The sequence below is a fragment of the Chiloscyllium plagiosum genome, unplaced genomic scaffold (assembly GCF_037043375.1).
Source record: "Chiloscyllium plagiosum isolate Xiang-an unplaced genomic scaffold, Cpla_swu_hap1 HiC_scaffold_3, whole genome shotgun sequence".
NCBI classification, from domain to species: Eukaryota; Metazoa; Chordata; class Chondrichthyes; order Orectolobiformes; family Hemiscylliidae; genus Chiloscyllium; species Chiloscyllium plagiosum.
The window spans coordinates 7,420,814-7,448,471 of NW_028270141.1; the positions used below are offsets into that span (position 1 = coordinate 7,420,814).

Genomic DNA, 27,658 nt, shown 5'->3' on the forward strand with positions numbered 1-27,658 from the left:
TAAAAACTGACAGCAAATAATCAGTACCAGTTAAGACTTCCTGTGACACAAAGTAAGATATCGGTTCTAAGGGTGTAATGTCTTTGACTGCTATTATCAATCATGCAATCACAGTAACTATGGTTTTCTCCTGCAGCTATTCTTATCTCTGCTCAGCCTTCAAATTTACCACTGTGGTCAAAGTTTGCTGTGAAACAAAACTTCATTTCCTCTTCCACTTAAAGTGAGTTACTAGACCTTTAAACAGGATAGCATCAAAAAACGTGTTTTCAATTAAAGTTTGTAGAGTGGCGATAGCTGGCCAGTGCATCCTCCCAGGAGAATTCAAGGTCTTGAGAAAAAGATTCAAAATAATATATCAATCCAACAATGTAATCAGTTTGTATTAATCTCAATCACCAGACGTAATGTCAAACAGTAGCATTTTAGTTACACATTAACCCTCCAAATACATGGCATTACATTTATTATTGTGCTATTCTTAGTTCTTTTCTAATTAGCCTTTAGGGAATGAGTTTATTCTCTAGTTCCCTTACAACATTACCTTATGAAAGAACTGGCTGAGAAGCACCAAATGTGGCTAATAGTGACACCCAATTTTACCAACTGTGGACTGGTCATAGTAGAAAATGTCACAAATACATTATACAATTTAGAATTGCAGTGCATGTGTGTGTACTTTTATACAATCATCCACCATTATTCAATAGCCAAGGAAGTAAAAGGACTCACACTACCAAATAACACTCAAAAAGATCAGTGTCCTGAAACACTGAGTCTTATTAACTGTCTTCAGAGGTACTGCCAAACCTGCTGAGTATTTCCAATTTTATTTCAAATATTTTACATATTTAATATTTTCCTTTTTTCATCTTACCATTGTACAGACATTTGGCAGATGTCAAACCAAATGGTAACAAGATATAATTTGAAAGGAAAGGAACAGAATGTATATCACAAGGAGCTGTGATACTGGGTATAGTTCTCTTCACCTAATCATATGAAAATTTTACTTGAGAAGAAAAGAAGCAATCAAACTGTTAAAATGTTAACGTTAAGGAATTTGGATTTGTTTTCTTTGGGTAGGAAAAGTACTTAAGGAAATGTAGTTGGGATTAAAGTTAGGGGATAAAATAAATGTTGAGATTGTTGTTTGACCTTTGCCATGACATGCCCCACTAGAACTACTCAGTATTCAAAGTTTGTGAGAAGATTTGTAGCTCAGGTGCTCGTTGCTGTGGTTCTGTTCGCTGAGCTGCAAGTTTTTGTTGCAAACGTTTCGTCCCCTGTCTAGGTGACATCCTCAGTGCTTGGGAGCCTCCTGTGAAGCGCTTCTGTGGTGTTTCCTCCGGCATTTATAGTGGCCTGTCCTTGCCGCTTCCGGTTGTCAGTTTCAGCTGTCCGCTGTAGTGGCCAGTATATTGGGTCCAGGTCTATGTGTTTGTTGATGGAGTTTGTGGATGAATGCCATGCTTCTAGGAATTCCCTGGCTGCTCTTTGTTTCGCTTGCCCTATAATGGTAGTGTTGGCCCAGTCAAATTCATGTTGCTTGTTGTCTGCGTGTGTGGCTACTAGGGATAGCTGGTCGTGTCGTTTCGTGGCTAGTTGATGTTCGTGGATGCGGATCGTTAGCTGTCTTCCTGTTTGTCCTATATAGTGTTTTGTGCAGTCCTTGCATGGGATTCCTTCTATTGGCCTGGAGTGGTTATTTCAGTTAATAGAACTGGCTACAATAACAGTTCATGTTACTGAGCATTTCAGTAGATAATCAATAAACTGAATTCAAAGGCAATCTGAAATAGGAAGCAAACATGGGGAGTCTTCCATCACACTCCTAATTTGTTCCTCATAGATGGTGAACTTTGGGGAGTCAAATGGTGAGTTACTCACCACAGTATTCCTAGTCTCTGACCTGCCGTTAGTCGATAGTTTTTGATCGCATCATTGATGTCACCTCCCATTACTTTATTGTTGACAGACAGTAGACTGTTAGATAAATAACTAGCTGGATGGGATTTGTCATGCATTGTGTACAGGACAGATCTTGGCCATTTTCCCCACTGTTAAGTAGATGCCAGTGTTATAGCTGTACTGAGCTTAAAAATGTGCTGCTGGAAAAACGCAGGTCAGGCAGCATCAAAGGAGCAGGAGAATCGACGTTTCGGGCATAAGCCCTTCTTCAGAAGTCCTGCTCCTTTGATGCTGCCTGACCTGCTGCGCTTTTCCAGGAACACATTTTTAAGCTCTGATCTCCAGCATCTGCAGTCCTCACTTTCTCCTTATAGTTGTAATGGAACAGTGTGACTAGGGAAGCAGCAAGTTCTGGAATACAGGTCTTCAGGGTTATTGTTGGAATGTTGTTCTGAGATTTAAAATAAAAACAGGAAATTTGGACAAACTCAGCAGGTCTAGCAGCACTGGTGGCATGGTGGCTCAAAGGACGACACAGTGGCTCAGCAGTGCTGCCTCACAGCACCAGGGACCCAAGTTTGATTTCAACCATGAACGACTGTCTATGTGTACTTTGTACGGTCTCCCAGTGTTTGTATGGGTTTCTGCTGGGTGCTCCGGTTTCGTCCCACAGTCCAAAGATATGTAAGTTAGATGAATTGCTCACACTAAATTGCCCAGTGTTCAGGGGTGTATAGGGAAGGTGCATTACTCAGGGGAAATACAGGGTTACAAAGGATAGGGTAGAGGGGTGAGTCTGGGTTGAATGCTCTTCAGAGAGTCAGTGTGGACTTGTTGGGCTGACTGGGCCTGTTTCCACAATGAGGGGATTCTATGATTCTATGGTGTTGAAGATGTTAGTTATGCTGCAGCTAGAGTACTACATACAATTGTGCTCATTGTATGACAGGAAAAATATGATTACATCGGATAGAGTACAATAAGAAACTTGTAAAGATGTTGCCAGGAATGGAGAATTTTAGCAATGAGAAAGGATTTGATAAACTTGGGTCATTTATTCAGAAATAGAAAAGGTTTAACAGAGATGTAAATGAAGTGTATAAGCTACAATTCAATAGTCTGGATAGAAAGGAAGTGTCTACTTCCTTTTCAAGAGAGATCAGTACCATGTGTATTTAAAGCAAATGGTAGTAGACAAACAGCAGGTTGGAAGAACACAGCAAGCCAGGCAGCATCAGGGGGTAGAGAACTCGATGTTTCAGGTATTAACCCTTCTTCAGATATTTCTGAAGCTGCCTGGAAAAGAGTCATGAAGAAGGATTAATACCCCAAACACTGACTTGTCCACCTCCTGATTCTGCCTGGCTTGCTGTGTTCCTTCAGCCTCCTGTTTGTCTACTTTGGATTCCAGCATCTGCAGATTTTTTTTTTGTCTCTAAAGCAACTGATAGATGGATTAGTGAGAAGTTAATGAGAATTCTTTTGCACCCAGTAACTGGCAGGAGTCTGAAACTCACCATCTTTCAGATCTGCAGTGACAGAAACCTTCAAAACATTCAGAAGTACTTGAAAATGCACACATACCATCAAAACTGACAAGGCTAAATATCAAGAGTTGGCAGGTAGGAATGGAACTTGAGACCATGATTGATATAACAAACGTCACATAACCTTCTTACAACTCACCTATGTCCCAAAATCCCTTAATATCATTATCTAACAAAAGACCAGCTCAGTTATAAAATTAACAGCATGCCTACCATTGCAGAGGAATATACATCAGTAGGCCATTCAGCCCCTCAAGTTTGCTCCAACATTCAATAAGATCATGGCTGATCTATGACCTAACTCCATCTACTTGCCTTTGCCTCCTATCTCTTAATACCTTTGCTTAACAAAATAAAATCGATCTCAGATTTAAAATTAGTAACTGATCCAACTTGCATTGCCATTTGCAGAAGATATCTGGCAGCAACCAGTTTACACAGAAGCCATGAGGTCAACTTCCTTCACTATGCGCACTACCGATTTTCATAACTTCAAACAACTATTAGAAAGGACCATTACTTAAAGCAATGGACAAAACAAAAATCAAACAATATCTGGTATCTTTGGCTGGGTTGGTTCAGGTGGAGACCAAGACCCTCCTGCTGCTGAAGTTGCGTTCAGCTGTGCAAGGTAAAGAACAAGCACACAAGGTAAACATTTTGCATCGAGGAACATTACTGGAGATTTCAAGGATATCCCGTTCATACCATCAGATAGTGAATGGTATATTACAGGAGAGGGACCTCAAGTAGAAGGAAATGTTATTTCGTTTACTGTCAAGTTTATCATAGCTTGCACAATTTGTCTATGCAAGGATGAGCCTGTGCAATGATACAGTTCAACTGCTGGTGACAGGACTTAGGTATAACACGGCACATAAATATAACATGATTCAGCACAGGCCAGTGTTTTGTGTCACAAATAAACAATCCTATTTCCAATGCAGAAAGGATTTTAAAATCAAAATAATATAACTACAAATAAGATCCTGCAGATAGAATATAATGCCCCTAATACTCCATTACGTACCAGGTGTTTCACATGACAATTCTCCCCCAAATTGTTGATAAAATGGAGCACAAAGTTGCAACACATTCTTGGATTCCCTGGAATTCCTGCCTTTACTCCTGCTTCATTATGCCATTAAATGGCTTCCTGTCCCAAATCCCAACAATTAACCCCTCGCCCACACCAAAATCAGTTGTTCTCTGTTCAGGGCAGTATCACGACCCAAATATGAACCTGTCTCCAGAGTCCCACTTCCTCAGCCAAAATACAGCCTTAATGTCAAGATGAAGACCTAACGTAATCCATCATTTTTCAGCACAGTAAAACCAAAATGCTGCAGATGCTGCAAGTCTGAAGCAAAAAAGTGGTGGAGAAACTCAGCAGGCTTGGCAGCACTGTTCAGAACAGTCATATGAGACTTGAAATGTCACCTCTGTTTCTCTCTCCACATGAGCTACCAGATCTGCTGAATTTCCCCAGCACTTCAGTCCACAAATTGGCACTGTCAAAATCACCCCCTTTATTCTACAGCTTATCTGTGTTGAAGTGTTCCTCTGTAAAGACTTACAGTCATTGATAAAAAGCCTTTACGGTGATAGATATGATTCACTGACAGTGCCGGCAGAATGTTATTGATCAGTAGTAACTTCATTAACAATTCTATTCATTAAGACAAATCATAAGCCAAGAAGCTAACCGGAAGAAATTTCTTCCGGTTTAGTTTTATCATTTTAATAAACTGGGTTGTATAAAAGTCAACGCGGAAAGTCAATAGAACTCTGAGACTACTTAGAGTTATACTCAATGGGACAGTTTTATTCCAAAATGTATTAGAGAGGAGAGATCAATATTATTCCCAGAAGTATTCACCCTGACAGTGGTGAATAAGGGCATTATCTGCAAGTGCTTACAATAGAGAAATATAATAGAACATTCTGCAGGTAAGCAGCATGTGACAGAGGAAAGCAGACTAGCATTTTGGTGCAAGGGCTGGGCTAAAGTGATAAGTATTAACTGTAGATGAAGAATAATCTCAGCTGAAAGGCTAAACTTGTCTTTCTTGTTCAGATACTGACTGATTGCTGGGCCTCACCTTTACTCCCTTTGATTAAGATTCCTACTATTAATTTTTATATTTTAAAGGTTTTGCCCTGACATATAGATAAGCTAGTGCTTGCTATTAATGTATTTTTTGCAGCTATTTTATACTACTCCAGCTCCATGCTACAGTTTACATCCCAGCTCCATGCTACAGTTTACATCAAATCGTTAGCCTCTAGATGCAACGGTTTGTGGAACTATGCATACACTGCACGTGTTAGCCTAGAGGATTCTATTTCAATCAGTTTCAATTCAGATCAGTATACAGGACATGACAACTGTAGCTATTTATTACAGTATCATCAGTCCACTCACTCACAGTTATAAGATTTCAAGTCTAGTCTAATACAACAGCTCCAAAATAGCTGAATAATTCTACAAAATATTCGGAACAATGTATTTCTTAGGCATGCCTTAGTTTATCTAAATATTTTTATTATTTCTACCAATTTAGTGGCTTAACTGATTCTCACATTAAATTATATGCAGGCCCTCGCAATCAAATTCCCAACCTTTACTTTCTAACTAGGGATTTCCATCCAAAAAGACATTTAATACAGTCCAATTTGCTTTTTTGCTGAGAAGTTATATTTTAGTAACACAAAAAATATGCTTAGTTACGAGAAAAGAATGTTCCATTTTACGTCTGGTTGGCGCTGTACTAATTATAGTATCTGTGTCCGACAAGGTTATTTCAGGCAGATAGATGTTACCAAAACTCCAAGGCTGAACTCTAGCTCTCTTAACACCCTCACTTTGCCATCAGAAGTATATTTTATTGTGAAATCAGTGTCCTGCATTTGCTGAATTTGTACTTATATACCTTTTAATGTAGAGGAACATTCCAGAGTATTTCAGCAAGTCAGAGGAACGTGCTGACATAATAGTAATATCACTGGACTAAAATCCAGAGGAAAGAGTAATGCACCTGGGACCTAGAAACTTGGAATTTAAATTCAACTAATAAAATCTGGAATTGAAAGCTAATCTCAGAATCAGGGTCACCTTAATGAAGTTGTGGGTATTCTGTATCTTTAAGGGAGCTGAACTTTCTGGCGAGCACAAAATGTTCTGAACAAGGTAACAATGTAACATTTGGTCAAAACAGCTAAGAGCTGTGTTGCCAGGATGCAAAAACAAATTTGAATTTCGACAATCAGTTTAATTTATACCCCAGGTTATCAAAATCCAAACTAATTTGAAAAATAATGTTTTGGCAACAGTAAACCAATGAAATGATCCGATGTTTAGGACAGTTACCCAGAGTGGCAAAGAGTAGCGAGCACCAATAACTAGAGAGACTGCTTATAGAAAGATTTGCTCTCTTAAAGGTACCCTTTATCTATCAATGACCTGTGAAGCAGAATCCCTAAGAAGAAAAGAAGACAGAGGAAAATCTACAGAGGACACTCGTCAAAGCTGACTGGTTTTGAAACGTGACTTTTTTTTTGTAAATCGTAATTGGGATCTTTATCGGACCAGTATTGTAGAGGAGAAAGTAAAAGATAGGTTTAGAGAAAGGAGTTGTAAATAGTTGTTAGTTAATTATTCTCTGTTAGACTTTTAAAAAGTTGTTAATTTTACATTAAATAGTGATTTTTGGGATAGTTCTTTGCCTCTCAAATTTTAACAGATGACAGAACAGGGTGAATCTTTTCTGTGTTAGCAGAGGGGTTTACGTCGTGTTGCAACAGTTTGGTGGTTCATCTCGGGTCTGAACAGTTTGGGTCTCAGATTCAGGATTTGAACAGGTTTAGACAGATCCAGTCCGAGATATGAATAGATTTGGGGTATGAAAAAGCCCAGTAGATTTAAGCAGTTGCAGCTTAGTGTCCTAGATCTTTAAATAAAATGTCGGTGAGACAACTTGTTTATTTGTGGTTAGTTAAATTAAAAGTGAGAGAAATGGCTCTTAAAATTGCTAACGAGATTCTGGGATTTGAAGATGATTCTCAAATTTGCCAAAAATGTTTAGAAGGAAAGAAAAAGGCCATACTTTTAGAATTAACAAAGAAGTTAGAATTGGGTTTAACCAAGGGCAAAATACAGGTGAAATTGTAAGGGAATTACTCAAACACTTAATTGTGTCAGAGAAATAGACAAGTGCAGTAGAGGTAGAAAAACTTAAATTACAATTGAGGAAAATGGAGTTAGAAGATAAACAAAGGGAGAGAGAAGAGAGAGAGAGGGAAAAAGACAGAGAAGGTTCTTCGCTGAGCAAAAAGAGAGAATTTGAACTTGAGAAGTTGCAACTTAGTCAGCAAAGTCAAGATAACAGGATGGAGATTAAAAGAGAATGTAGTGATATATACAAATATGTTAAAACTCTGCCACATTTTGATAAGAAAGATGTTGAAGCCTTCTTTGTATCATTTGAAAAATTGGCTAGGCAGATGGAGTGGTCTGAGGATTTATGGGTAATGCTAATTCCGACTAAACTGGTAGGTAGAGCCAGTGAGGTATTTGCCACAGTCAGACGAGGGTTCAAGAGATTATGAAGAGGTTAAATAGGCTATTTTAAGTGCTTATGAATTGGTACCAGAAGTGTATAGACAACGCTTCAGAAATGTAAAGGAGGAATCAGGTCAGATTTATTTTGAGCTTGAAAGAATTAAACATAGTAATTTTGATAAATGGATGCATGCTTTAAAGATAGTTAGGATCTTTGAGGCTCTTAGAAAGATTAGAGGAGAAAGTGAGGTCTGCAGATGCAGGAGATCAGAGATGGAAATGTGTTGCTGGAAAAGCGCAGCAGGTCAGGCAGCATCTAGGGAACAGGAGAATCGACGTTTCGGGCATTAGCCCTTCTTCAGGAATGAGGAAAGTTGGTCCAGCAGGCTAAGATAAAAGATAGGGAGGAGGGACTTGGGGGAGGGGCGTCGGAAATGTGATAGGTGGAAAGAGGTCAAGGTGAGGGTGATAGGTCAGACTGGGGTGGGGGCGGAGAGGTCGGGAAGAAGATTGCAGGTTAGGAAGGCGGTGCTGAATTTGATGGATTTGACTGAGACAGGCTGGGGGGAGGGGAAAATGAGGAAACTGGTGAAATCCGAGTTCATCCCTTGTGGTTGGAGGGTTCCTAGCCGGAAGATGAGGCGTTCTTCCTCCAACCGTCGTTTCGCTGTGGTCTGACGATGGAGGAGTCCAAAGACCTGCATATCCTTGGTGGAGTGGGAGGGGGAATTGAAATGTTGAGCTCCAGGGTGGTTGGGTTGGTTGGTCCGGGTGTCCCAGAGGTGTTCCCTGAAACGCTCCGCATGTAGGCGGCCCGTCTCCCCAATATAGAGGAGGCCACATCGGGTGCAAAGGATGCAATAGATGATATGTGTGGAGGTACATGTGAATCTGTGGCGGATATGGAAGTTTCCTTTGGGGCCTTGGAGGGAGGTGAGGGGGGAGGTGTGGGCGCAAGTCTTGCACCTCCTGCGGTTGCAGGGAAGGTGCCGAGAGTGGAGGTTGGGTTGGTGGGGGGTGTGGATCTGACGAGGGAGTCACGGAGAGAGTGGTCTTTACGGAATGCTGATAGGGGAGGGGAGGGAAATATATCCTTGGTGGTGGGGTCCGTTTGGAGGTGGCGGAAATGGCGGCGGATGATGCGCTGTACATGGAGGTTAGTGGGGTGGTAGGTGAGGACCAGTGGGGTTCTGTCCTGGTGGCGGTTGGAGGGGCGGGGTTCAAGGGCGGAGGATCGGGAAGTGGAAGAGATGCGGTGGAGGGCGTCGTCGACCACGTCGGGGGGGAAATTGCGGTCCTTGAAGAAGGAGGCCATCTGGGATGTGCGTTTTTGGAACTGGTCCTCCTGGGAGCAGATGCGGCGGAGTCGAAGGAATTGGGAGAATGGGATGGCGTTTTTACAGGGGGCAGGATGGGAGGAGGTGTAGTCCAGGTAGCTGTGGGAGTCGGTTGGTTTGTAGTAGATGTCCGTGTTGATTCGGTCGCCTGAGATAGAAATAGAAAGGTCGAGGAAGGGGAGGGAGGAATCTGAGACTGTCCAGGTGAATTTGAGGTCGGGGTGGAAGGTGTTGGTGAAGTGGATGAACTGTTCAACCTCCTCGTGGGAGCACGAGGCGGCGCCGATACAGTCATCGATGTAGCGGAGGAAAAGGTGGGGGGTGGGGCCAGTGTAGTTGCGGAAGATGGATTGTTCCACATATCCTACGAAGAGACAGGCATAGCTGGGGCCCATGGCTACTCCTTTCGTTTGGAGGAAGTGGGAGGATTGGAAAGAGAAGTTGTTCAGGGTGAGGACCAGTTCAGTCAGTCGAAGGAGGGTGTCTGTGGAAGGGTACTGGTCGGTACGGCGGGAAAGAAAGAAGCGGAGGGCTTTGAGTCCTTCGTGATGGGGGATGGAGGTGTACAGGGACTGCATGTCCATGGTGAAAATAAGGCGTTGGGGACCGGGGAAGCGAAAATCATGGAGCAGATGGAGGGCATGGGTGGTGTCCCGAACGTAGGTGGGGAGTTCTTGGACTAAGGGGGACAGGACGGTGTCAAGGTATGCGGAGATGAGTTCGGTGGGGCAGGAGCAGGCTGAGACAATGGGTCGGCCGGGACAGTCAGGTTTGTGGATTTTGGGCAGGAGGTAGAAGCGGGAGGTGCGGGGTTGTGGGACTATGAGGTTGGAGGCGGTGGATGGGAGATCCCCCGAGGTGATGAGGTTATGGACGGTCTGGGAGATGATGGTTTGGTGGTGGGGGGTGGGGTCATGGTCAAGGGGGCAGTAGGAGGAGGTATCTGCGAGCTGGCGTTTGGCCTCAGCGGTGTAGAGGTCGGTGCGCCAAACTACTACCGCGCCTCCCTTATCTGCTGGTTTGATAGTGAGGTTGGGGTTGCAACGGAGTGAGTGGAGGGCTGCGCGTTCCGAGGGTGAGAGGTTGGAGTGGGTGTGAGGGGTGGGGGAGTTCAGGTGGCAGTTAATATCGCGGCGGCAGTTGGCTATGCAGAGGTCCAGGGCAGGTAGGAGGCCAGCACGGGGTGTCCAGGTGGATGGGGTGTGTTGGAGGCGGGAGAAGGGGTCGTCAGAGGGTGGGCGGGAGTCTTGGTTAAAGAAGTAGGCGCGGAGGCGAAGGCGGCGGAAGAATTGTTCGACGTCACGCCGCGTGTTGAATTCATCAATCCGGGAGCGTAGGGGAATGAAGGTGAGGCCTCTGCTGAGGACTGATCTTTCATCCTCAGAGAGGGGTAGGTCTGGAGGGATGGTGAAAACACGGCAGGGCTGGGAGCTAGGACCTGGTGTGGGGCTGGAGCTGAGTGTGGGGGCGGGGTTAGGTCTGGAGATTATTCTGCTGGAGAAGTTTAAAAACTCACTTCCAGAGATGATAAGAATTTACGCGGAAGAACAGAAAGTTCAGGAAGTGAAAAGGTCAGCAGAGTTAGCAGATGAATACACATTCATGGATAAGACAAGTTTCCAGCCAGAATTTCATCCTGTGAGGAATAGAAGTTGGGAGAAGGGGAGATCCTACATTATGAAACAAAGAGTAGAGGACATTGGTAAGAGTTGTGGGCGGCACGGTGGCTCAGTGGTTAGCACTGCTGCCTCACAGCGCCAGAGACCCAGGTTCAATTCCCGCCTCAGGCAACTGACTGTGTGGAGTTTGCACATTCTCCCCGTGTCTGCGTGGGTTTCCTCCGGGTGCTCCGGTTTCCTCCCACAGTCCAAAGATGTGCAGGTCAGGTGAATTGGCCATGCTAAATTGTCCGTAGTGTTAGGTAAGGGGTAAATGTAGGGGTATGGGTGGGTTGCGCTTCGGCAGGTCAGTGTGGACTTGTTGGGCTGAAGGGCCTGTTTCCACACTGTAAAGTAATCTAATCTAATCTAGATTTGTGTCCTCCAGTTTACCACAGGTTAAAAAAGAAGCCCAAGAGGATAGAAAGGAGGTGAAAGGCCTCAGGAGTTTCCACTGTGGTAAAGTGGGACACGTAAAGTCACAGTGCTGGTTGTTAAAGAAAGGCACTGTGGGAAAAGTTGTGGCAAAAGAAGCTAAGCCAGTGACATTAGTGAATGTAGTAAAGGAAATCCCAAGAAGAGCCAAGGAACTGCAGGACAGTGCACAGCCAAGGCAGGGGCTGGGTGTGGAGTTAGTACTTGATCTCTATAAAAACATTCACCTCTGTGAGTGAAGTTTACTCAAAAAGAACAAGTGGAGAAGGACAAATAGTTATAATTTTGATTTGGAGGTGCCGGTGTTGGACTGGGGTGTACAAAGGTAAAAATCACATCACCAGATTATAGTCCAACAGGTTTATCTGGAAGCACTAGCTTTTGGAACGCAATTCCTTTGTCAGGTGGTTGTGGAGTATAAGATCGGAGGACACAGAATTTATAGCAAAGGTTTAGTGTATTGCAACTAAAACCAACATTCCCATTCTAAAAGATGAGAGACTTAACAAACAATCCAGGTCTTTTTCAATATATAATTTCAGTTACATCACACTGTAAACTTTTGCTCTTGCAGCAGCAAGACAAGATGATAAAAAATATATTGTGAATGCGTACTCCGAAAAGGAGGCAGAGAATATTCCTGAGGGTTATTATCTGAAAGATAGAATCCTAAGATGGAAATGGAGACTACAGCAGGTTAGTGCAGAGGAGAAATGGGCCGAAGTGTACCAGATAAAGTTGTTAATTTTTACTTTAAATAGTGACTTTTGGGATAGTTCTTTGCCTCTCGAATTTTAACAGATTACAGCATGGGGTGAACCTTTTCTGTGTTGCTGGTTTAAATTAGCAGAGGGGTTTACCCTGTGTCATAATAGATACGAAACTACCGCAAAATCCTATCTGGTTCACCAAATTCCCTTTAGAGAAGGAAATCTGCCTTCTGTACTTGATCTGCTCCTTACCTACATGTGATACAGATTCAAGCAGCGTGGTTCATCCTTAACTTCGCTCTGCAATAGACTAGTGAACCAGTCAGATGGTAGGCAATTACAGATGGGAAACAAATGCTGGCTTAGTCAAGAACACCCAATTCCCAAAGAACAAAATAAGATGAGTTAAGGACAAAGAGTTTTAGGAAGGGTCTTAAAAAGGCATTTGCAGGTAGAGCATGTCGCTCGGAAAAGCTGAATGGCTACACAGATGACTGAAGGAAAGGGACTGCACAATCACACTGATCAAGGGGAATAGACTTGTTGTTAATGTATCGTCAATTCGTTAATTAACAGGGAATTTGGGCTGTATGAAGCTGCAGACATAGTAAACAGCAAAACAATGAAGGGATTCTAAAACATACATATAAATTTAATACTTAAGTGATGAAGGATTCAAACCAATGGGATTCACAGTCAATGTGAGCAAGTGAGATTTATTTTCAGGTGAAGGTCATAATGTTAGAAGCTAAAGTTGACAATCTGTGATCAAGAATATGTGGGATTGGAAGCTTGGATTGTTATCCAACATATTGAGCCTGACATTGTGATTTTCGGGGGGTTAAAGAATTACTGGCAATGGTACCAGTACCTAGTATCAGTATAACAACCTAACTCTATAACCACACATCCTGACTTGGAAATGTATTTTCATTCTATCAGTCTCGGGGTCAAAATCCTGGAAGTCCCTCCCTCACAGCATTGTGGGTATAATTACGCCAAATGAACTGCAGCAGTTCAAGATTGCAGCTCATCACTATGTTTTCAAGGGCAATTATGGATGGGTAATAAATGCTGGGCCAGTCAATGATGCCCCCATCCTGTTTGTGAATCAAAGAAGGCTTAGACCAGATATATGGTCCCTCAACCTTACTCTGTCATTCAATATGACTGGCTGACTTTCTAGCTCAACTCTACTTTCCCATTCACTCCACATATTCTTCAATTTCCTGAGAGATCAAAACTATCTATCCCAATCTTAAAAATACTCAATGATGAAGAATTCACAAACTCTTAAAAAGGTACAGAGTTTATGAGGTGAAGTGGGATTGAAAATAATCCTTTCATCTTTCCATTTTTAGCTGGAGCGAAATGAAATTCCTCAATATGCACCTTGCAAATTTATATATTATTAAAAGATGCGTGGGGAGGAGTGAGCTGATATCGCAGCATTAAGTTGGATTTAGAAGCTACAGAAGTAGTAAAAATAAATGTTCAAAGGAAAGGTTACATGAGCAGGTTAAATACTATTAAGAGATTGAATTTCAGTATGGGTTTCTTCATTATCCACTGTAAATTCAGCAGATCTATTGACCTGACGATACAGCATAACCACCATTCTGCTGAAGGATGACTGGAAAAACCCCAATCTACTCAATAGAACAAGTATAAAATAATTAGATTAGCAATTATCAGCCTTACAAAACCAACTCTGCCATAAATAATTTGATTTCAACTAAAGATCTAATACATTTAAAAAGATTACTGTTATGTTAGTCAAATATACAGATTTAAAAATATAGAAGTTGAAACAGTTTGAAGAAAATTTTTAGGAATATTCAGAATATTCTCAAAACATAATGGTTTTGTGGTTGCTTCAATGTGAACGGGTTGGATCGTAAACCAGTACTAGCTCCTGGGCTTAACTGGTAAAAATATTTAAATGAGCAGTTTACTGCCATAAGGCATTCGACAAGGTGCCGCACAAAAGGCTACTGCATAAGATAAAGATGCATGGTGTTACGGGTAATGTTTTGCATGGATAGAGGATTGGTTAACTAACAGGAAGCAAAGAGTGGGGATAAACGAGTCCTTTTCTAGTTAGTGATTAGTGACTAGTGGTGCGCCTCAGGGATAATTATTGGGACTGCAATTATTCACAAATTACATTGATGATTTGAAGTTGGGGGCCACAAGTAGTGTGTCAAAGTTTGCGGATGAGGCTAAGATAAATGGTAAGAGCAAAGTGTGCAGAGAACTGTGAACTGGGAAGTAAACACGTGGCTAAGGGATTGGTGTGGGAAAGAGGGATTCCATTTCATGGGGCATTGGCATCAGTTTTGGAACCGGGGGGATCTGTACCATTTTAGATTAGATTACATTACAGTGTGGAAACAGGCCCTTCGGCCCAACAAGTCCACACCGCCCCGCCGAAGCGCAACCCACCCCTACCCCTACATTTACCCCTTACCTAACACTACGGACAATTTAGCATGGCAATTCACCTGACCTGCACATCTTTGGACTGTGGGAGGAAACCGGTGCACCCAGAGGAAACCCACGCAGACACGGGGAGAACGTGCAAATTCCACACAATCAGTCGCCTGAGGTGGGAGTTGAACCTGGGTCTCTGGCGCTGTGAGGCAGCAGTGCTAACCACTGTGCCACCGTGCCGTTGGGACGGTCTCCACCTGAACCGATCTGGTACCAATGTTCTAGCGAAGAGGATAAATAAGGTGGTCAGTAGGACTTTAAACTTCTGAGTTGGGGGGGGGGGGGGAAGTGAAAGTGACAGGGAGTATGGAGTTAAATGGAAAGATAAGCAGGAGGATAGCATGTATGCAGGTGGATTTAACCTTGAGTCAGATTAGGAATGCAACAAAAAGGAAGAATAACTTGGGACATCTTATGACTTCCAATATCTCTGATGATAAGAATGTTAGCATTAAGGCACTTTACCTGAATGCTCGTAGCATTCATAACAAAGTAGATGAACTAACAGCACAGATCATCGTGAATGATTATGATGTGGTAAGCATCACAGAGACGTGGTTGCAGGGGGTTCGGGACTGGCAGTTAAACATCCAAGGATTTACAACTTATCGAAAAGACAGGGAGGTGGGCAGGGGGGTCAGGGTGGCCTTGTTAGTTAAGAACAAAACTATGTCTATGGCACTGAATGACATAGGGTCGGATGATGTGGAGTCTGTGTGGGTGGAATTGAGGAACCACAAAGGCAAAAAAACCATAATAGGAGTTATGTACAGATCTCCTAACACTGGTCAGGACCAGAGGTGCAACATGTACCGGGAAATAGAAAAGGCATGTCAGAAAGGCAAGGTCACGGTGATCATGGGGGACTTCAATATGCAGGTGGACTGGGTAAATAATGTTGCCATTGGATCCAAAGAAAGGGAATTCTTGGAATGCTTACAGGATGGCTTTTTGGAATAGCTGGTCATGGAGCCCCCAAGAGAGCAGGCTATTTTGGACCGAGTGCTATGTAATGAACCAGACTTTATAAAAGATCTTAAAGTAAGGGAACACTTAAGAAGCAGCGATCATAATATGGTAGAGTTCATTCTACAGTTTGAAAGAGAGAAGGCAAAATCGGATGTAATGGTGTTACAGTTAAACAAAGGTAATTACGAGGGCATGAGAGAGCAACTGACGAAAATTGACTGGAAGCAGAGCCTAGCAGGGAAGATAGTCGAGCAAAACTGGCAGGAGTTTTTGGGTATAATTGAGGACACAGTACAGAGGTTCATCCCCAAGGAAAGAAAGGTTATCCGGGGAGGGATTAGACAGCCATGGCGGACAAAGGAAGTCAGGAAATGTATTATAGAAAAAGAGAGATCCTATAAAGTGGCCAAGAGCACTGGGAAATCAAAAAATTGGGAAGGCTACAAAAACAAGCAGAGAATAACAGAGAGAAATAAGGAAGGAAAGGATCAAATATGAAGGTAGACTAGCCAGTAATATTAGAAATGATAGTAAAGGTTTCTTTCAATACATAAGAAACAAAAGACAGGCAAAAGTAGACATTGGGCCACTTCAAACTGATGCTGGAAGGCTAGTGATGGGAGATAAGAAAATAGCTGGAGAACTTAATAAGTACTTTGCATCAGTCTTCACAGTGGAAGACATGAGTAATATCCCAACAATTAAAGGGAGTCAGGGGGCTGAGTTGAGTTTGGTTGCTATTACAAAAGAGAAAGTGCTAGAAAAGCTAAAAGGTCTTAAAATTGATAAATCTCCTGGCCCCGATGGGCTACATCCTAGAGTTCTGAGGGAGGTGGCTGAGGAAATAGCGGAGGCGTTGGTTGAGATCTTTCAAAAGTCACTGGAGTCAGAGAAAGTCCCGGATGATTGGAAGACCGATGTTGTAACCCCATTGTTCAAGAAAGGATCAAGACAAAAGATGGAAAATTATAGGCCAATTAGCCTAACCTCGGTTGTTGGTAAAATTCTAGAATCCATCGTTAAGGATGAGGTTTCTAAATTCTTGGAAGAGCAGGGTTGGATTAGAACAAGTCAACATGGATTTAGTAAGGGGAGGTCGTGCCTGACAAAACTGTTAGAATTCTTTGAAGAGGTGACAAGTAGGTTAGACCAGGGAAACCCAGTGGATGTGATCTATCTAGACTTCCAAAAGGCCTTTGATAAGGTGCCACACGGGAGACTGCTGAGTAAGGTGAGGGCCCATGATGTTCGAGGTGAGCTACTGGCATGGATAGAGGATTGGCTGTCTGACAGAAGGCAGAGAGTTGGGATAAGAGGTTCTTTTTCGGAATGGCAGCTGGTGACAAGCGGTGTCCCGCAGGGTTCAGTGTTGGGGCCGCAGCTGTTCACGTTATATATTAATGACCTGGATGAAGGGACTGGGGACATTCTAGCAAAGTTTGCCGATGATACGAAGATAGGTGGACAGGCAGATAGTACTGAGGAGGTGGGGAGGCTGCAGAAGGATCTAGACAGTTTGTGAGAGTGGTCCAGGAAATGGCTGATGAAGTTCAATGTGAGCAAATGCGAGGTCTTGCACTTTGGAAAAAAGAATACAAGCATGGACTACTTTCTAAACAGTGAGAAAATTCATAAAGCCAAAGTACAAAGGGATCTGGGAGTGCTAGTCGAGGATTCTCTAAAGGCAAACATGCAGGTTGAGTCCGTGATTAAGAAAGCGAATGCAATGTTGTCATTTATCTCAAGAGGGTTGGAATATAAAAGCAGCGATGTGCTACTGAGACTTTATAAAGCTCTGGTTAGGCCCCATTTGGAGTAGTGTCCAGTTTTGGGCCCCACACCTCAGGAGGGACATACTGGCACTGGAGCGTGTCTAGCGGAGATTCACACGGATGATCCCTGGAATGGTAGGTCTAATATACGAGGAACAGCTGAGGATCCTGGGATTGTACTCATTGGAGCTTAGAAGGTTAAGGGGAGATCTAATAGAAACTTACAAGCTAATACAAGCTTGAAAGGGGTGGACGCTAAGAAATTGTTTCCGTTAGGCGAGGAGACTAGGACTCGTGGGCACAGCTTTAGAATTAGAGGGGGTCAATTCAGAAAAGAAATGCGGAGACATTTCTTCAGTCAGAGAGTGGTGGGCCTGTGGAATTCATTGCCGCGGAGTGCAGTGGACGCCGGGACGCTAAATGTCTTCAAAGCAGAGATTGATAAATTCTTGAGTCACAAGGAATTAAGGGCTACGGGGAGAATGCAGGTAGGTGGAGTTGAAATGCCCATCAGCCATGATTAAATGGCGGAGTGGATTCGATGGGCCGAATGGCCTTACTTCCACTCCTATGTCTTATGGTCTTAAGCTTTGCAGAGGGACATTGTTTACGTGAGTAGGCAAAGGTCCAGCAGATGGAGTACAATGTTAATAAATGTGAAGTCATCCATTTTGGTATAAATAACAGTCAAAAGGACTATTATTTGAATGGTAAGAAATTTCAGCATACTGCTAAGTAAAGGGACCAGGGTGTCCTTGTGTATGAATCAGAGAACATTGGTCTGCAGGTGCAACAGATAATTAAGGCAAATTGAATTTTGTCCTTCATTGCAATAAGGGTTTGAGTTTAAATGCAGGGAGATTATGTTACAGCTGTATAGGGTGCTGGTGAGGCCACACCGGGAGTACTGCATACAGTTTTGGTCTCCTTACTTAAGAAAGGATGTACTGGCACTGCAGGATTTGCAGAGGAGGTTCACTAGGTTGTTTCCAGAGTTGAGGGGGTTGGCTTATGAGGAGAGACCGAGTAGACTGGGATTATATTCATTGGAATTTAGAAGAATGATGGGGGGATCTTATAGAAACATATAAAATTATGAAGGAGATAAAAAAGAAGTAGAGAGGATGTTTCCACTGGCGGGTAAAACTAGGACAAGCGGGCATAGCCTTAAAATTAGGGGGAGCAGCTTTAGGACCAAATTGACAAGAAACTTCTTCACCAAGAGGATTCTAATCTGTGGAATTCGTGCCCAGTAGTTGAGGCTTCATTCAATGTTTTTAAAGCTAAGATAAATAATTTTTTGAACAGTAAAGGAATTAAGGGTTATAGTAAGAGGGCAGGCAACTGGAGCTGAGGCCATAAAAAGTTCAACCACAATCTTACTGAATGGCAGAGGGAGCTGAAAGAGTCAGATGGCCTACTCCTGCTCTTATTCCTTATGTTCTACTAACTGGATAATAACTGGAAGAGAAATCTAATAGCATCTTTGAAGAGATTTGATTTTTGTACATCTTTAAATTTTAACCTATATAGCCAACAAAAGACCAGTGGTAACATCTTTTGATACCTTCTTGATCATCTGAACCTTTACTGTCCTTAGCTGATCTTGAAGCAACTTTGTTTCCATCAAAATAAAGAGGAAAATTAGGATCGAAGAAACTTGTCGTGTCACACTTCTTCTTTTGGCGCTCTTTTCTCAACTGACGTTTCTCCCGATTACTGATTTTCATAACCCAGTCGCCTAGAATATAATAAAAATGTAACTTGTATAACACTCTAAAATATTGAAACAGCTCAATAATTCACACAGTGAATATTGATATGCAGTGAATCTTGTCATGCAGGCAAAATTAAGCTTGCATTACAGACATAAACACCATTTGGATATAACAGATTTGTTCCATGCAAGATCGCCATAACAGTAGAATAGGAATCTGATCCAAGAATAGTTACCTCTGGTGATAATTCTACTTAACAGTTCAACACTTTTGGAACTACTGCTGCAAACAGTAGATCACACCATCGAAGTGAACATGCTCAATTTAAGCTGTTGTTATAATCACGGCCAGTGATTAAAAAGATAGAAAATCCAAATCAACTGGAAGTTGGTCACTATTACAGTAAGCATTAACTGTGTTTTCTTTTTGTTGGCTTTTCTATTCTATTTTAGCTTTCTCAGTTACCACATTTTAGACTACCATTCTGGTCAGACCTATTTCTCTGTAATGTTGAGACCATATTAACTAACAATGATAATTTGGTTCCCAGTAGCATCTATTTGGAAAAATGCAAATTATTTTATACAATGAAATTATTTTCTGCCTTCAGAGGGTCTTTCTCCCTTCTACAAAAAGCAATACTGCAGATATTATCAAAAAGATACACCAGGTAGATTGTAAATAATAGTATATAGCAAATAATTTTGATTATAATTTATATACACTTGAACTGCAAAAGAAATATTAACACTTATAATCTTATCACGAAAAGACTACTGATTTAATATCTTTTATTCAAACATTGGTCCTTTTCTTTAACATTTTACCACTGTAGAAGTTACATTGAGTTTAGAATCTTCAAAGTTTAGGGCCAAAGCAATCATCTGATTTTAACTCAAAAAACAACTGAATTTTACCAGCCTTTTGGGACAGGATGGTAGCTGGGAAGATGGTACAATGGCACAACTTTCATTTTGCCAGTGGCAAGAAAGGTGGCAGATGGTGCATATAGCTGGCTCCCACTGAGCCACATAAATGACCAACTAAGCGCCTATTTTCACTTCTGCTCGCTGTTGACCCGTGGTTGTGGGAGCTTTCCATTGTCTAGAGACACCCCCCACCCCCTTAAACCTCAATGAACTCCCAATGGGAACCATAGGATGCCCACCTTTTGCAACATTCTCTGGCCTATGGAGGAGTTCCCCCACCCCAGCAATAATGGCTATATGTGACGATGATGTAGCCCACCCATGGTGACACTCAACTCCCAATCAGCCCAGATCCCTAAACCTCACTTATGAGGACACATGGTCATCAATTAGCCCTCAACTTGAAGGTACAGTTCCAGCAATGAGTTGTCTCTGATTAGACTGGCAGCATTTGGGGGTAGCAAGTCCAACAGAATGTAGTCACAGGTTTCACTGCTCAATAAAGTGAGGTCACTCCTAGTTGCAACCCTGATGGCAAGAATATAATACCATACAAAATAGAAACAGGAGTAAGTTGTTTTGCCACTTGAGCCTGTTCCACCACTCAGTAGCACCACTTTCCTGCCCTTTCCCCATAGTCCTTAGTTCCTCTATTGATCAAGAATCTATCTAACTCAGTCTTAAAAAAAAAAGGACTCTGCCCCAAAGTAGGAGTTCCAAAGGCTCACATCTCAGAAGAAATTCTTCTTCAACTCAGTCTTAAATTGGTGCCCCTTTATTCTGAGAATATGTCTCTGGTTCGAGACTCTCTCTTGAGGGGAAAAGTCTTCTTAGAATTTACCCAGTGAAGCCCCTTAAGAATCCTATACATTTTAATGACATCACTTCTTATTATTCTAAATTCTCGGGTAAAGTCACAACTTGTTTAACCTTTGCTCATAAGACAATCTCTTTATACTTGGGATCATCTTAGCAAACCTTCTCTAAACTGCCTCCAACAAAATAATATCTTTTCTTAATATGGACTCCTGCTGCCTCAGTAAAATTCCATCGAATACCTTTAAGTACCTTGAAACAGTTTCCTCAATTGCTTGGATTCAAATAATCCAACCAATCATACAGCATTATGCATGTTTCTATTATAAAGCTCAATGGTGCAGACAAAATCTCAAGAATTGCATTGATTCAGACTTTAGTCTGAGCTTCAAACAGCACTTCTCAGCTTTTGGATAGTTTCTCCTTACATTGCAATGGAAATCGAAACATCAGCCTGCATCATAGTTGTGTCTAGGTGTGAAAATGAGGTGGCCCACAATTACAAAGCTGGAAAAAAAATGGGTTATAAACTCAGCCAAAGCCTAGTACCAAATTCATCCACATTATTTGAGAGTTCCGTCAAGTTTACTGGCAGACTTGTTAGTGCACCATATTTCTGTGTGCGAACACATCAGCCTGTTTTTGAATGCCTTTCCTCCAACATCCTCAGCTGAACTGTTTACAGCAGAAATGGCATGCAATTGTGCACTCTGGAGAACTGGCACCTGTGCTGCCCCTTCCCTCTGCCATGGGGTATAGCTCATTTTTGTCATGTGTGTCACAAAGTGCAGATTCAACTGTACTAAGCTATGCTAAAGTACATCTAATATCTGGTGTGACAGCTGCAAATGTGAAAGTGATACGGGCTGCACAGTATGGTCACTCCCAGGTTTGTGCAGGCACCCCGTGGCCTCATGGTGGCAGGGATCCAGATTTGATTCCAGCCTCAGGTGTTTTTCTGCATCCTCCAGGTACTCTCTCAGTTGAAAGATGTTCAGATTAGGTAAGCTGGCCGTGCTAAAAATTGCCCCGCAGTGTCCAGAGATGTGCAGATTTGGAGTATTAGCCATGGAAAAAACCCCATTTGAGGTTACAGGGATGGGTTTGGAGCGTGGGTCTAGGTGGGGTGCTCTTCCGAGGTTCGGTGCAAACCCGGTGGCCATATGGCCTCCTTCTGCACTACAGGGATTCTATGATTCTTCATTATCACTGCTTTCTTTCTTTTCCACACCCTGGTTCCTTCAACACAATGCAGGTGGCAGTCCCTGGGTGTCTGAAAAGAGAAAAGGGACAATCTCACAGCAATGGTGAGGGAAGGTGAGGAAACCAAGAGGTGCATGCTTAGAATGGGTGCAAAGAATAGCTTGTGGTATCAGCAGAAAGTTGAATGTTCAAAGGAAAATGAGACTTTAGCATATCATCACTACATACTTTTAGACATGGACTCAGTCAGGTCACAACCTCAGTGCTGGCCATCACTGCAGTGGCCTGGACTAGCTCCTCCACTGCAAGAGGGTATGTAGCCATGCTTGTACCCTGACAACTACGGGCTGCTGTTTGTGGCAATTTGCCATCCTGTCCTTTAAGAGTGAGGTATGCCAATGAGCTCAGGTATTCTGGATGATTTTTTAGTCATTCATGGGATAAGGGCATCATTGGCATTTAATGACCACCGCAAAATGGCTCTTCAACTACATAGCTTGACAGGGCTATTTCAGACGACAGTTAAGAGTCAAACACACTGCTGTGCTTCTGGAGTTACAGTGTAGTCCAAGAATGATGTACTTCATTCCCTATAGGACATCAGATCACTGACCTCTGGCTACAATGGCTGTCTGTGTCTCCCTGCCTTTGCAGTATCTGATTGAAAGGTTTCTCAGTTTCAGGTAGATGGAGTACATCTCCCCTCCACTTTATCTCTAAAGCCTCAACTACTGTGACAGAAAAGCTCGAAGCAAGCCCCCTTCGTGTTTCTTTCCATGATCAAACTCATTCCTCGAATGATTTCCAGCAACTGTGACGGTCAAAGTGATCTAGTGGTGCTGCAAATACCTCCCCCATGTCTCTGGTTATTGCCAAAAGGTTTTTCCAGGTCTTTGATAACAGAGGCTAATCTCATAATATGTGTGAGAGCATCTGCTTACTTTGTTTTCTTTTTTAAGAGTCTGAGCTAATTTTAAATAATCTCTACACAGCTTGTGTTGGGCATCATGTGCCACGGAAATCATCAAGACAGCTCCCTCAAACTTAAAACAGTGCCCTCTGGTCTCTTCCTTAAGTTCACAATTTAGTACTTCTTGCATCGACTGCCTCACAAAGCAAAGGAAAAGGAAATCTATCCATGTCACCAAAGATGTTCCTCCCTTAACTGGAACTTTACAATTTCAAGATCACTCTTACTTGTGGTATTCAAACTCACCAGCTTCTTCCACATTTTTTTCTTTGTTTCCTGAAACACTTTGTTCCTTTGATTTCTCATCTAAGCGCTGTTTTTTCTTCTTGACCTGTCAAAGAACAGAAATACTGTTTCAGCAGCCAGTAATCTGCAGAATGCTTGACTTAATGATAAGAGTTAGAGCACGAGGGAGAACTCAAGGGAGAGAGCAAACGATTTCACCAGCCCATTTACAGGCTAGGAGGCAGGAGCATTGGCAAAACTACACAGGCGGCACGGTAGCTCAGTGGTTAGCACTGCTGCCTCACAATGTCTGGGACCGTGGTTCGATTCCAGCCTCAGGCGACTACCTGTGTGAAGTTTGCACATTCTCCCAGTGTCTGCATGGGTTTCCTCCGGGTGCTCCAGTTTTCTCCCACAGTCCAAAGGTTGTGCAGGTTAGGTGAATTGGCCATGTTAAATTGCCCATAATGTTAGGTGCATTAGTCAGGGGTAAATATAGGGTAGGGGAATGGGTCTAGGTGGGTTACTCTTCAGATGGTCGGTGTGGACTTGTTGGGCCAAATGATCTGTTTCCATACTGTAGGGAATCTAATCTACTGCTAAAGGCTCTAGGAGGAAAAGGCCACATGGCCGGTCAGTGGCCAACAATTAATCGACTGATTAATAGCCACTTTATGTGAATGCCAGCATTTCTTCGATACTGAGATGAACCTTCCCGCTGTGTGAGGAGACTACCAAATATATCAAGGTGGCATTCTAGTGGACTGCAGGGAGGGGTAATTCTGGTATGGTCACTCCGGTGTTTATGTAGGCACCCCATAGCATCACCCTACTGGAGATTCAGCCCCATTGATCGGGAAGTGGGGACTGCCTGCCAGGCTGCAGCACACAAATAAAACTCACTTGTCCTGTTGAAGCCACCTCAAAATGGAAACAACATTGTCTTCTCTTTGCAACTTCAGCTGTGACCACCTCTATTCAATGAGACTGCCAAGTCTGCGAGTTACTAATCCTCTGATAGAACCAGTGATTTGTAGGGGCAGGCTGCACAGAAGGCCCAGAGACAGCCTCTTAAATCGGCCATATCAGTAAAATCCCCTCAGAGTCTCGTCATTCACCCACACGAGCTCTAGAGCCATTTTTGGTATTGACAACGAGACCTCTGATAAAATTCCACACAGAATTTTCAGACACAAACATGTGCATGCACACATTTTCAAAAAAGGCTGCTGAATTAAACTTGGTGGTGCTTGTTATTTTCAAATGAAAATCAAATAGTAATGAGGGCAGATGGGCTGCAAATTACTGTGACATATTCCTAATAGATTGTCTCTGTGCTCTTTATGTATGGAATTTGGCTTAAGTACAGACCCCCAAATATCAAAGTTAAAAGTAGATTAATGCTAATTTCCTTTGTCAAGCTATCAAAATGCAGATGCTGTAAATTATCATAGCTGTCTTCCTGGAGCTACTCTGCAAGTTTTCACAATGAAATTTCTGTAACTGTGACATTCCATCCTTCAATTTACACCCACTTTCAACACTGCTGCATATCTAATAATACGTATTTAAAATGATTAAAATATTGAACTTAAAAACAGCAATTGAAAACTTGGCAATGAAGTGGAATAGATTCTCAGCTGAAGCAACTAACATGTTGAATAACTCATTCAAACAACAGCTGCAAGACTACCTGCTGCTTTAGGAGTTAAGAATGAATATTGCCATGCAATAGCTGAGAGATGGCTTGCATCTGGTCAAAAAATGTAAGATTGAGTAGACATTCTACAGTCTTGCTAGAAAGCTACAAGATATTTGCAGAATGATTCCTCAGAAAAATGTATTGGTATGAAGGAACAGATTATATATCGCCTGTCAGGAGAATGGGCTTGACTCAGAGACAGAGCTGAAAATGTGTTGCTGGAAAAGCGCAGCAGGTCAGGCAGCATCCAAGGAGCAGGGGAATCGACGTTTTGGGCATGAGCCCTTCTTCAGGAATGACGAAAGTGTGCCATGCAGGCTCACTTGGCACACTTTCCTCATTCCTGAAGAAGGGCTCATGCCCAAAACGTCGATTCTCCTGGTCCTTGGATGCTGCCTGACCTGCGGCGCTTTTCCAGCAACACATTTTCAGCTCTGATCTCCAGCATCTGCAGTCCTCACTTTCTCCTTGACTCAGAGACAGTCTGGATCTCAATTTTCCCCTTGACCTTGAGACAAGCACAGTAAAATTGTTCAGTTCACTGACTGATAAAAAACAAACTTGTCAAGCAAATTTATTCAATGCTCTGAAATCCTACACTTGTAATTGAGCAGGTGGCAATGATATGTGACAGCTTAAAAAGCCTAACAGTGAAAGAGCTAGTCAGCAACAATTACTCAAAATCAATCTAATACTTATAACATGTTTTCAACCTGGTCATTTCATGATTATGGGTTTTCAGATCAGACGTTTTTAAAAAATGTTCTTCAAGAGGAAATCAAACAATAAACACAGAAGAACTAGGAACATGGACAATGCACTGACCAGATTTTCCAAACAAAAATAAATGTAAGTTCTGGTAGGTTTTATAAATTCTTTAAGAACTGACTCCCACCATCAAGGTTACTGTCCTGCTCCCTCAGCCCTCACCTGTCTCACATTCACAACGTCAATTAAATAAATCTTAAATCAGCTCAGTCTCTCCTTGTCTAGTCAATACATATGTTTTTCATTGTATCCCTGAAAGCAGGAACACAACCATGTTGTACATCTCTATGATTCTATGACAAGAAACGGATCATTTGGACCATTTGGGTTTCTTTCTCCACAAGCTGTGTACCTAGTCCTATGTCTTTGACTGTTCCCTGTGCTTGTTAATATTCCTCTTTCTCAGGCAACAATTTGTTTCATAACTAACCTCTGTGTACACTTGCCAAAGCAAATGTAATAAAATTTTAATGAAGCTGCAATAATGTCCCAGTATATATCTAACAGAAAAGTTTAGCCTCAACTAGCACTGGAAGCTCATCTCCAAATGTTCAGGTTATTGGAAGGTGTTGTCTATCATTTACCTGATCTATAAGAAGCAACTACATTAGTAAGAAAATAAGTGCTAATATTGACAATTTTGAAGAGTTTGTGCAAGTGGTGCTTTAACTGAAGGAGTAGCTTACAAATGAAGCCACAGAGAACACTGAGTACAATAAAACTCTTTCAAGTCACCAGCGTTCAATAAAAGAAAGATTATACTGGAAGCAAATCTGAGACAAAATACAGACAAGGCTTGCTATCTCATGGAAAGTTACTAGGACACAGTTAGTCTCACTGAGACTGGTATATTTGTTGATCTTGTCTGCCTTACTAACACTCGGCCAGTTGCTTACTGATCTGGATGGAATGAACTAAATCGATAGGTTTAAATCATCAACTTCATAATTGTATTTACTAAGACACTGCAACATGCAATTCTGAGACAGAAGTTGAAATACAAACACCCTAAAAATTTGAACAATTTCCCTGACAACCTAAAGAATTGCAAAAGATTCATGCAGCTGTTCTGCTTATGCCCTGCAAACTCATAATAATGTAGGTTCACCCAAACAGCTGATGTGCTACTTGAACGCATTTTAATGCTGGCAGAACCAAGCTTCTAAGAGAAGAAAGGGAACATCATATGATTTTAATCTTCATATAAAGAATAAAAACCACGGTTTCATTGTGTCTTTACACTCATCATTTTGTGGTTGATGTAGCAATCGAAAACTAAAATCAAAGCAATGGACCTGCTTTTTCTGCACACTCTAGATATGAATCTACCTCAAATGCTTATCCATTCTTCCCTTAAAAGATACATATGAAACAGGAGTAAGAGCAGGCCAGTTGACCTCTGGGGTTTGCTCTACCATACAGCGAGATTATGGTTGATCTTCTACTTCAACTCTATGTTCCCAAATTATCTTCATGCTCCTTAATTTCCTTAGCATTCTAAAATGACGTGACCTCTGTCTTGAATAAACACAATAACTAAGCATGGACAGCTCTCTGAAGGTGGGAAAAACCAAAGATTCAGTGAGCGAAGAAAGTTCTTGTCATCTCAGCTCTAGCCAGCCGACCCTCTATATGAGAATGCAAACTCCTAATATCTACACCCCCCAGCATGGTAAAAAAACTTCTTAGCATTTATTCTGTGAAACTCCTTAAGGATTTTCTGTATCAATGAAATCACCTCTCATTCTTCATAACTGTAAGGAATGTAGGCCTACTGGACTTAATCTCTTCTCAATGACAATTCAATAGTGATTGTTGTTTCAATTATACTTCATAGTAAAGTATTTATGCACTAACAGCATACTGCATGAAGAAATTTATAACATCTCATTTGAGATTTTAAAACTTATAACTCCTTTGTCACTGATTTACAA

The 27,658-nt window shown here is 42.1% G+C and overlaps 1 protein-coding gene across 1 annotated transcript in view; it reads right to left on the minus strand.

Moving 5' to 3' along the window:
• The window catches only part of LOC122540659 (uncharacterized), a 102,323-nt gene that overhangs the window by 50,182 nt on the left and 24,483 nt on the right, over positions 1-27,658 (minus strand). Inside the window, exons 3-4 of the mRNA XM_043676683.2 lie at positions 23,276-23,360; positions 18,961-19,134 (exon numbers count right to left, since the gene is read on the minus strand). Of these exons, the coding sequence (XP_043532618.2) occupies positions 18,961-19,134; positions 23,276-23,360 (259 nt within the window). The remainder of the gene's footprint in view (positions 1-18,960; positions 19,135-23,275; positions 23,361-27,658) is intronic.